At 42.9% G+C, this 12,363-nt stretch overlaps 1 protein-coding gene across 1 annotated transcript in view; it reads right to left on the reverse strand.

Moving 5' to 3' along the window:
- mreg (melanoregulin) overlaps positions 1-12,160 on the reverse strand; it is a 28,386-nt gene extending 16,226 nt beyond the window's left edge. The window contains exon 1 of the mRNA XM_033024333.1: positions 11,797-12,160. Within this exon, the coding sequence (XP_032880224.1) occupies positions 11,797-12,005 (209 nt within the window). The 5' untranslated portion in view covers positions 12,006-12,160. The remainder of the gene's footprint in view (positions 1-11,796) is intronic.
- Between the last annotated feature and the right edge of the window lie 203 nt (positions 12,161-12,363).

Genomic DNA, 12,363 nt, shown 5'->3' on the forward strand with positions numbered 1-12,363 from the left:
GTATTTTCCCTCTCAGTGAAAGAAAAACGAGAGGGACGTTGAACTGATGAGACTAATTACAAAGGGTATAATTGAAAAACAAAACATGAACCCTTGGAATTTGTATCAAATATATTCACTAAAACCAAAAAAGATGGCGGATGTCGCATCATCATTGACTTAACATCACTAAATATGTTTGTTAAGTATATACAATTCAAAATGGAAATGTTTGTTACTGCCAAACAACTAATTTCCAAAGGATACTATATGGCAAGCATTGATCTTAAAGATGCTTACTATTCAGTACCTATTCACAAGGATCATCGCAGATACCTGAAGTTTACCTGGATGGGGCAACAATGGCAGTTTAAAGCGTTACCCAATGGGTTAACATCAGCCCCAAGATTATTCACCAAGATACTAAAACCAGCCTTGGCAATATTAAGAAGCCAAAAACATATTGTCATGGCATATCTTGATGATATCTTAATAGTAGACAAAACCATGGAATTGACTATGTCAGCTGTATCAGCTACCAAACAGTTGTTCGAAACCGTGGGATTTGTCTTACATCCAGATAAATCTAAGTTGAAGCCATCCACAACTATGGACTACTTGGGCTTCACAATTAATTCAGTCCACATGACTGTAACTTTGCCAAGAGACAAAACAGTTGCATTGGCACAATCATGCAACAATCTAATGGTCAACGAACGACCAACTATTCGACAAGTAGCAAGAGTAATTGGGAAAATGGTAGCAGCATTTCCGGCTACGCAATTCGGACCTTTGCACTATCAAAACTTACAAAGAGCAAAGGTACAGGCACTAAAACGACATGCAGGTCATTATGATCGTGTCATGAAGTTACCCACTGAAGCAATATCAGAACTACAGTGGTGGGCAAAAAACATTTGGCATAGTTTCAGCCCTATTATCGTCACTAACCCTACGTTAGTTATCCAAACAGATGCCAGTGCTCAAGGCTGGGGAGCAACTAACGCCATATCCAGCACAGGTGGTAGATGGACTAACCCTGAGTCGTCATTACTACTTACACTGGGCATAAATTATCTAGAGATGTTGGGTGCCTTCTATGGTTTAAAAGCATATGCATCAAATATGCATCACTTGCATGTTCGGTTACAAATAGATGATACTACGGTGGTGGCCTACATTAACCATATGGGCGGCATAAAATCGTTATCATGCGACAAGTTGGTTAACACAATTTGGCAATGATGTGTCGAAAGACATATTTGGCTATCAGCAACTTACCTACCAGGTAAGCTAAATACAGTGTCAGACACCAGGTCACGTAAATTTAATGACAACATCGAATGGATGTTAAACCCCAAAATATTTGCAAAAATTGTCAAGCAATATGGCACGCCAGATATCGATTTATTCGCATCAAGGCTAAATCACCAGGTACCTATGTATGTCGCTTGGGAACCAGACCCTGAGGCAGCAGCGGTAGATGCGTTCGCGCTGGATTGGGGACATTTCTTCTTCTATGCATTTCCTCCCTTCTGCCTCATTAGTCGGGTACTACGCAAAATACAAATGGACTCTGCTTCAGGTATTTTGATAGAACCCGACTGGCCTATGCAGCCATGGTTCCCGATACTCCATGACATGGTTGTTGGAACTCCGATGATATTTCCCAGTGGCCCAGAGTTATTAAAACACCCAGTGTCAGGCATAAGCCACCCATGCCATGAAAAAATCAAACTACTGGGTTGCAGATTCTGAACAGACCATTGCTGGGACTGGGATTATCAGAACAAACCGTCGACACCATGTCAGCATCCCTCTGAACATCCACTAAAAAACAGTACTTGACCAGTATCAAAAAATGGGAAAAGTACTGCCTGGATACACAACTGCATCAGTCACCAACGTACTGGAATTCCTGGCCAAACTTCACTACGAAGAAGGACTCAGCTACAGTGTCATCAACACAGCAAGAAGTGCCCTGTCTGCCTACTTAACACTAGCACCAGGACAACAGGCCATGGGATCTCATCCGCTGGTGGTCAAATTAATGAAAGGCATTTACAATACCAACCCCCCAAGACCAAGGTACACCCATATATGGGATGTCAGTGTGGTCCTGACTTACCTCAGGGGATGGCCACCAGCCAGATCCCTCAGCCTGGAACAATTGACACTCAAAACGCTCATGTTAATGGCACTTGTATCTGCACAGAGGGTCCAGTCTCTACATCGATTACGACTGGACAACATGATTACAGCTCCAGACCAGATCTCGTTTATGATCCAGGGACTGATCAAACAGAGCAGGCCAGGAACACCAAGTCCAGTCGTGGTATTCCGGGCTTACCCACCAGAACCAAGGTTATGTGTCATGACCCACCTACTATCCTATATAGACACAACTAACAATATTCGAGGGAGTGAAAACGCCTTGTGGGTCAGTCATAAAAAACCTCATGGTCGGGTGACGAGCCAAACCATTTCGAGATGGCTCAAGCAGGTACTAAAAGCTGCCGGGATTGACACTAACTTGTATAAATCTCACTCCACCAGGGCAGCATCCACGTCAACGGCGGAAAGAATGGACGTGCCGATGGACCACATCCTGGCTACGGCAGGATGGTCGAGGGAAACCACGTTCAGGACTTTTTATCACAAGCCGTTGGCAAAACCTGTGTTATTTGCAGAAACAATTTTACAGTGCAAATATTTAATTAAGCCCGGGGGAGCAATTATTTTTTGTTGTTGTTGTTAATAAATACCGTTTTGTTTTTCATAAACAGATTCATTGGTTGATTACGATAACACACTTCCTCCCTCAAGGACTTCGGCAGTGATGAAGTAATAACTGTTACACGGTTTGAAATCACAGAGCTTTGAAATCTTCACGTAGTCACTCACGTGACTCCGAAGTAAAATAGTAAGATTAAACGAGAACTTACCAGTTTGAAGTTTGATCTGTATTTTATGAGGAGTTACGATGAGGGATTATGTGCCCTCCGCTCCCACCCTCAATAATATGGGTCAAATCATAAACTGATGTCTCCTTGTCTTTACTATGTTTACTTGAATAACTGTGTCTATCTGTGATTCCACACCGCTGCTTTGAAGTATGCCGCGCATACGTGCTGAGCGGGTTCTTCACGTAATCCCTCATCGTAACTCCTCATAAAATACAGATTCAAACTGGTAAGTTCTCGTTTAATCTTACTATTAATCAACCCTGTTCATCATTGTCCCTGAACCGGAGGTATATGTTTTCAAACTTCTGTACCTCTTGCCTGATGGGAGAGGGGAGAAGAGGGAGTGACCAGGTCATTTATACTGATGGCCTTGCCAAGGCAGCATGAAATGTAGATGGAGTCAATGGAGAGGAGACTGGTTTGTATGATACTCCATGGAACTAATTCCATTCTTACAGTGCAGGTCACGCTACCAGGTATTCCCAGCCTGGTTTGACACACCGTTCCTTCAACTACTTCTGCTCCATCAGAGCCTTAGCGGAGCACAATGAACAGGCCATGCCTGCCATAATTCCGAGCCTGCCTTGAAAGGCAACTCTGGCCATAATTCCGAGCCTGCCCCGAAAGGCAACTCCGGCCATAATTCTGAGCCTGCCTCGAAAGACAACTCTGGACATAATTCCGAGCCTGCTCCTGCGGCCTTCTGCCTTTATTGGAGCCTTTGCTGGAGTTGACTGTGCAGATCGAGCTGCCAGCTTTTCACAGCCTGGATCAACAGGCTGCTCCTTTCCAGGTCTTCAACGGCGCTTCCTGCTCCTATGAAAACAGGGAGAAAAACCCGCCGGAATATTGGTGTTTACCCACATAGGATGGTACTCCACTCGTGCAGCCGCCTAACCCCTGCAAGTCTCCACTTGCTACATAAGTCCTTTCTGAAGAGATACTATGCAGGCTGCACATTACTGGCCCTGTAAAAAATGAGCCATTTTGGGAATCATCTCATGCCTTAGAGCATTTTGCAAAGGTGACAGCCCCAACTGTGTATTACAGAGAAGTGTTAATACAGCTTTCTGCACTTCCGAGAGATGAGACCCATCTTTTGACTTGCAAAAGTCCATAATGATTCCAGACCGGATATTGGACGCCTATATATAATCACTGGGATATCACAACAGATAGAATAGGCGTATGGAATATCCCAAAAGTCTGGCAGTTTATGTGGACTGCATATGTCCCGGATACTTTTAGCCAGATTTTCCTCCAGTGAATCTCCTATCCCCAAAGGGATGGCAAATATGTGACAAGAGCTGGTAGCTCCCGCATATCATGGATAAATCATGGGATTCAGATATCCTGTTAATATTCCCATAATCGGAGTCACCTCTGTAATATTCTACAATACTCCCCTCATCAGAGTGGGAGTAATACTGCAACCCTGAGCCGGGTGTTGCCACAGGCATATGGCTGGAGACGCCTGTTAATGCCTCGGTGCATGGAGCATATTTTGTTCACATAATTAAAATGAAGCATATCCCCCATTAGTTCAAGGGTTCGCTTTATCGATATCCACATAGTTAGAGTCACTTATGAAAGAATCTCCAACACTCCCCTCTACTGAGCAGAATTTATTATGATGCAACCCTGAACCAGGTGTTGCTCCCACAGGTGGGTGGCAGCTGAGCTTCCATGGCGGTCGCTGTCTTGGCCACGGCTTATTTTTAAAACGCCCAACTGCCGCTAATCCTTTGCAGCGGTCACTAACCTGGCCGCGCCGGCAGCCGCAATATTCCATCCCGCCAGCTCCTTACGGAGCCTCCATGGTAGCCTCCAAATCCGGCCGCCTGCTCCCGTTCGGAGCTCCAACGGCGGCAGCTGCACAGGCTGCGCCCATCAGCTACTCCGGGCCCGCTGTACCGCAGAGGCCCGTTCCTGAAAACAAAATTGGCTTACCTGCCAGAGCAGTTTCGAACTGCTCCGATCCCCGCGCCTTGCGTCAACGTATTGATGCGCATGCGGGCTGGCGGACTCTTCACGTAGTCACTCACGTGACTTTGAAATAAAATTGCTTCCAGTGATTGCAATTGATATTTTTCCCTTGTCTGTGTCAGAAGAAACCTTCTGCCTTATAGTCCTGAGGAGACTTGAGGTGAATGGGTATTTTAATACATTTTAAAATGCCAGTGTTGTTTTGTATTATTTGCAAGCTAAATTAAATTAGGGATTTTCAGCAATGATAGAATAACATAGACTGAAAGTGATGTTGACTGCTTGCAAAGGTTGAGTTATAACATGGTTGATAAGTGAATTAATTACTGTAGAATATCCCTGGTGTAGATGAGTGATAGGAGCATTATGGTAGAATTGGGGAGTGCGGAAGAAAGAATAAGTTACAAGAAAATAAGTGAAAGTATGGGGAAAATGGGATTGCTCTGAGATCTGAGATTTGAAGGGCCAAATAGCTGAATGTGTTGCAAGGAAATATGAGAAGTATGTAGTTTCACCCAAATCTTGACAGGCTTCAATAGGCTTATTGGGCATAGATTTGCTTAAATCTATATCTCAGTAGATTTTCTGACAGCAATCTTTGACCATACTTGTTACAATCTATTATCCGTGAGTTTATCTCTGTCCACTACCCCACCCCTTAGATGCCTCTAAGAACAAATCTGGTTCTCTTTTACTATTTAAAATTAGATTAGGGCATGGGAACTGACTATTAATCCATGTCAGCTGCCAACTGGATTTTTACAGCTTAATTTAAGCAAAATAAAACATATTTTGTGTCACAATTTTTGGCTTCCCAGGATAATAAAAGTAAGTGCATTAAGAGACTGAAATTACACTGCACGTATTCACCAGTTGCCATGGAACTGGTAATCTGCACCACCAAGGATCAGGGAGGCAGTTATATGGGAACACAACCGCATGCATGTCCCTCTCCTGGACAACCCTGTGTGAGTAAAATCAGCCGAAGGATTACAATGCTTCAAGATGGTGGCTTATCATCACATTCTCAAAACCAAATACAGATGGGCATTAAACGCAGCCTTTCCATCAACATCCTGATCCCAAAAACGAATAAACAACGGAAAATATGACTGAGCACTTGTTCTTAAAATACTTGGTAAAGATCAGTTTTTCACATTGTGTACCGGGTTAGTTCTTCCAATCAGACTCTGTCTCATTCATTTTCACAAGAAGCTTAAATGATAATCCCCAATTGATGATATAATTCTCGTTCATAATTGAACATGGATCAAGCCAATTAAGTCCACTGTGAAGAGCAATTACTCTTTCAATATACTGTACAGAAACCATGTTGGTTATTACAATCAAATTAACCCTTCAAAGGTGAGAATTAGAGATACCGAAACAGATTATTCAGCCCGTCATTCTTCTACTCAGTCTTTGAAAGTTTTATGCAGATATCTCCGCTCCCCTTGTTACCTTGACGGCTTTTAAGTATTTATCGTGTTTCCTTTTGAGTAAGGCTGAATCTGCTCCTGTCACCCTCTCAGGCAGTGTATATAATATTGTGCAGAATTATCGCTACACCCAATGAAAGGTTATTGACGGGAAACATTTACTCAATTTTTCTCTTTGTGGATGATGTTTGACGTTGGATTTTTATCACATCTCATTGTGTATACGCTTGATTCTTATTTGTAGTTATTTTCTAATATTGAACAAGGAAGAACGCATTCCACTTAAATGAGGAATGGGATAGGGTAATGGGTGAGATTTGATATAAATTGTATAATTGTAATTAGGCACTGAATGGGCTGGGAAATGTACCAATCTATGTTTATTTGATAAATTATGCATAAGGCAAAGAATATGACGTCAAATAAGATATGCAGTTGATTAGGACATGCGACTGCAAATGAACGTAATTGGAAATGGCATGTCATGAGGCAGAATGAGCGTCCACATCCCAAAGCAACATAATCAGTCATTGACCTCTTTCCATTGAGTTGTAGGCTGAGATTCCAGGCTGTTGGCAATCATAAGTAATCCATGTGAGCCACACAGGGTGCCATAAGATTGTAGGAGCAGGAGCAAATTAGGAGCAGAATTAGGCCATTCGGCCCATCAAGTTTACTCCGCCATTCAATCATGGCTGATCTATCTCTCCCACCTAACACCATTCTCCTGCATCCTCCCCATAACCCGACACCCATACTAATCAAGAATCTATCCATCTCTGCCTTAAAAATATCAGACTTGGCCTCCACAGCCTTCTGAGGCAAAGAATTCCACAGATTCACCACACTCTGACTAAAGAAATTCCTCCTCAACTCCTTCCTAAAGGAATTCTGAGGCTATGACCTCTCGTCCTAGACTCTCCCACTATTCGATATGTTTTGATTAGGTCCCCCCTCATTCTTCTAAACTCCAGCAAGTACAGGCCCAGTGCTGTCAAATGTTCATCATATGTTCGCCCACTCATTCCTGGGATCATTCTTGTCAACCTCCTCTGGACCCTCTCCAGGGCCAGCGCAGCATTCCTCAGATATGATGCCCTGTCACTCGGGACCTTTCTGCAGAGAGAGCTCTTGATCTCAAGTCACAAACAAGGACAGAAGATCAACAGTCCAAAGTGAAGCTTGCACAGATACAGCAGTTTAATATTGTTCCAGCTGCTGCAAGTTCACCCCATTGTCTAACAGATTCAGGATTGGAGCTGACAAACATCTGCCTCCATAGGCAACCAAAATCTCATGTTAATAATTATTCAAATATAATGAGGACTAATTTCTGTGACATCCCCAGAGCTTGTGATATCTCAGCATCATTTACAACCAATAAAGTACTTTTGGTTGTGCTGAAAATATGCGAGTTAATTTGTATACAGTAAAGCCTTGCAAAAGTCAATATGTTAATGTGCAAATAATCTATATTGGTGGGATTGTTGAGGAATAAATATTTCCAGAACACCAAGAATAATTATCTGGCTCATCTTTGAAAAAGGTCATGGGGCCTTTTAACATACAACTAACATTCAGATTCATTCATAGATGTGGCATTTGTCTTGCATACTATTCAAGCAGATCATGCTATACATGAGTGTAATAGATAGTTCAAAAGAGAAAATAAACAGAGCGTAAAATATCATGTAAGACACAAAAAAGTGGAATAACTCAGCAGGACATGCAGCGTGTCTGGAGTGAAGGAATGGGTGACGTTTCAGGTCGAGACCCTTCTTCAAACTAGTCAAGGGAAATGGAAACGAGAGAGAAAGATGATGATGTGGAGAGATAAAGAACAATGAATGAAAAATATGCAAAAAAATAACAATGATAAGGGAAACAGGCCATTGTTAGCTGTTTGTTGGGTGAAAACGAGAAGCTGGTGCTACTTGGGTGGGGGAGGGATGGAGAGAGAAGGAATGCCGTGGTTACTTGAGGGAAATCAATATTCTTACCACTGTGCTGTAAGCAAAATATGTGACGCTGTTTCTCCAATTTGGAGAATGGAGAAACAGTGGAGGATGGAGGAGAAGATATCAGAGAGGATTCTCTTGAACTTCCAGAGGTGTACAGAAGAGCATATTGACTGGTTGCATCATGGCCTGGTTTGACTACTTAAAAGCCCAGGTGCGGAAAAGACTGCAAAAATTGTGAACACTGCCCAGTCCATCACCGGCTCTGACCTCTTTATCATCGAAGGGATTTATCGGAGACGCTGCCTCAAAAAGGCAGCCAGCATCATCAGAGACCCAAACCATCCTGGCCACACACTCATTTCACCCTGCCATCGGGAAGAAGGTACAGGAGCCTGAAAACTGTAACATCCAGGTTCAGGAACAGCTTCCTCTCTACAGCCATCAGGTATTAAACACTACAACCTCAAATAAGCTCTACACTTCTATAGACTATTATTATTATTATTATTATTATTATTATTATTATTATTATTATTATTATTATTATTATTATTGCACTACTATTGTTTGTTTTTTGAGTTTGAATGTGTATGTATATATGTATATATATACACGTGTGTGTGTGTGTGTGTACTTGTGAGCATGTGTATATGTACACACTGAACTTTTTCTCTTGTTTATCATATTGTTTAGTGTACTATGTTTACATATTCTGTTGTGCTGCAGCAAGTAAGAATTTCATTGTTCTATCTGGGACGATGACAATAAAACACACTTGACTTTTGACCTAGGACAAAAAGGGCAGTGTGGGAATGGGAAGGAGAATTAAAGTGTTTAGCCACCGGAAGAACATGTATCATGTTACAGCTACAGAGAAAGTGCAGATATAAAGGTGCAATGGCCACAACATGGTAGATTGGAAGAGGCAGTGTACATTGTAGATGGAGTCAATGGAGGCAAGGACGGTTTGTTTTAGGGACTGGGCTACATCCACGACCCTCTGCAGCTTATTGCAAATTATGGCAGCACAGTTGCCATACCAAACTGTGTTGAATCCAGATAGGAAGCTTTCTGTGGTGCATCTGTAAAAATTGTTGATTCATTGGGGACATGCCAAATTGCCCTTGTCTTCGAAGTACAGACATTGGTGTGGTTTATTGGCTATATTGTTGATGTTGATGTTGTTGCACTAGGTCAAATTGTTGGTAATATTTACAACTCATTTCCACTTTTATCAAACTCTTGAACTAATCTTTCCTATGCAAAAAATGATGTGGACGGAACGGTGACACAATGGTAGAGTTACTGCCCAGCGCCAGATTCCCGAGTTTGATCCTGATTATGGGTGCTGTCTATACGGAGTTTGTACGTTCTCCCTGTGACCATTTGGGTTTTCTCTGAGTGCTCCGGTTTCCTCCATATTCCAAAGACATACAGGTTTGTAGGTTAATTGGCTTCGATAAAATTGTGAATTGTCCCTATCGGATCGTGCTAGTGTAATGGGCTAATGTAGCTGTCGGCCAGGACACGGTGGGCCAAAGAGCCTGTTTCCATGTTGTATCTCTAGTTAAAAGTCTATAGACTTAAGAATTCCCAAACTACCTTTTTTACACTTTTTTTTTTTTAATTTGCAAGTTTCTCAGTAGCTGTGACACCATATTCTGCACTCTTACTTTCTCTTTTTGCATACCTGACCTGTTTGTGTATGGCATGATTTGCCTGGATAGCAGGTAAACAAAGCTTTTCACTGTATTTCGGTACAAGTGACAATAATAGCCCAATATCAATACCAATCGTGGACAAACAAGTATCGGGAGAGGGAGACAGAGGGAAACGAGGTTAGGATCGCTATTTTATGAAATTCGGAACTGCAAGAAAATGATCGGGTTAAGCTACGTTGTAATTTTCACCAATAACTTAGAAGCAGCATATTCACTTGCAAAAACTACGACAAACACACGAACAAATTAAGAATCAATCCAACATTTTCATAATCAAATGTAATTACGCAGTGAACGTTAAGATTTAATGCGTAGACAAGAACTGCAGATACTGGTTTAAGCGGCCTTTTCACGGGGCGACTTGACGCAAGAGTTAACCGGAGTTTAACATCGTGGGAACCTCGTGCGATAACAGTGCGGCATTCGTGGACCACCGTGGACCACCGTAGCGCTAACGGCAGGTCATCGTGTAACTTGGTCACTCGGGAGAAAATTCAAGAAAGTTTGAATTTCTCCAAGAGTGACTTGTACACTTGTGGTTGAGTATTGCAACATTATATGAACGTAGTGGCCAGTGCGATATCCGTAATAACTCTTGCGGTACCGTGGGAACTCCTGCGAACGGTGAACCCGGAAGCTGGACAGAGGGGACAGAAGGTGATTAAAAATTATCTTCTGTGGGATTGAATTTAAAAAATAAATAAAAATAAAGATTTACATCCGCATATGGACATCAACTTATTCATGAGTTATGTTAATGAGATTCAAGAAAATAACTATAATCTTTAAAAGGGACTTTAAAAGGGACTTTACTGAAAGGTTACGCATTTTTATGGTCCGTGAGAAATTTTTCACATGTACTTCTTTGAGAGATACAGGTCGGAGTCCTCGGGTCCAGGGGTCCAGAACGCTACCAATCAATGTTGTACAGAGACCCGTGTAAGGAATGAACTGCACATGCTGGTTTAAACCGAAGACAGACACAAAAAGCTGGAGTAACTCAGCGAGTCAAGCAGCATCTCTGGAGAAAAAAAGCTGATGTTTCGGGACGAGACACATCTTCAGACTCAATTCCGATTAGGATGTCTGAAGAAGGGCTCCGATTCGAATCGTCACCTATTCTTTTTCTCCAGAGATGATGCCTGACCCGCTGACTTACTCCAGCTTTTTATGCTTTTCTTTTTAATTAATCTCTCCCTTCTGCCTTCAAGCAAGCGTTTTCGATGCACATAGTGGGCAGCTGCATGCAGCGCGTCAATGAAAAAAACCAACATCCTGTACTCGAAATTATTTAGTATAGGCATGTCTCCAAATGAGCCGATTCAATCAAGGGAGGATATATATAGTGTGTGAAAAAAAAAGTTACATCATTTGTGTCACGTGTAGTTCACGATGTTCATTCAAGATTTAACGCGAAAGCTCCGGAAACGGCCAAGTCACTCGCACAAATAACATAAATGCCGAGTACCGTGGGAACTCTTTATCTATCCCCGTTATATCGTGCGAGACTCGTGCTGGACCACGACCTCTTCACTCTTGTGACATCTTGCGTCAACTCGCCCCGTGAAAAGGCCGCTTTACACCCTCAACGTGAAGATTTAAATGGATGGCCCGGGAGAGTAGGGAGAGTAGTTTAGTTTTCTTGTGAAACGTTGCTATTGTTGACATTGGCAGCGAGGTCCGAGGAGGATGCTCTCGCTTGTGTTAATGCTACCAGTCAGACTGACATTGACCTTGACTGTACCTGAGCAGCGGCTGTTTTGACGGAGCTCTCATGACACCCAGACACTCACAGCAACAGATCGACCACAAAAACTCCTTCGGTCCCATCGATTGCGGTTCGACCAGAATTAAAATGCCTCGCTTATTTCCCTGCGCTGGTTGAAGAGGGACGGCAGCGAAGTGAGCGCTCGGGCAACGTGCCAGCTCGCGTATTCCGGCTTGCGGAAGCATGTAGGTAGCAGCTCTTTAGCTGAGGTCGATTTGATCGACGGACAGAACGACAATGGCCGGGGATAGATCCACACTGACTACAGGTACTCTGCCAACCCCAGTCTCTTCCGATAATCACCTTAGGTTGAGTGGGCTGCAATTCCATAGCTGGAGCAGAAACAGACACTTGCCAAGCATCTGGATCTCGCCCTATTCTTTGGGCGTGCTAACTGTGCGTGGTGATAGCGCCTATGACATTGGCCAGAAATATGTTGTCATGCCTCAGAATAGAATCACAGAGAGGTACAGCAGGGAAACTGGTCTATCAACCCAATGAGTCCTCGCAGACCATCCCCGCAGTCCATTTACACTAATCCCA

Source organism: Amblyraja radiata, chromosome 7, assembly GCF_010909765.2.
Source record: "Amblyraja radiata isolate CabotCenter1 chromosome 7, sAmbRad1.1.pri, whole genome shotgun sequence".
Classification (NCBI taxonomy): Eukaryota; Metazoa; Chordata; class Chondrichthyes; order Rajiformes; family Rajidae; genus Amblyraja; species Amblyraja radiata.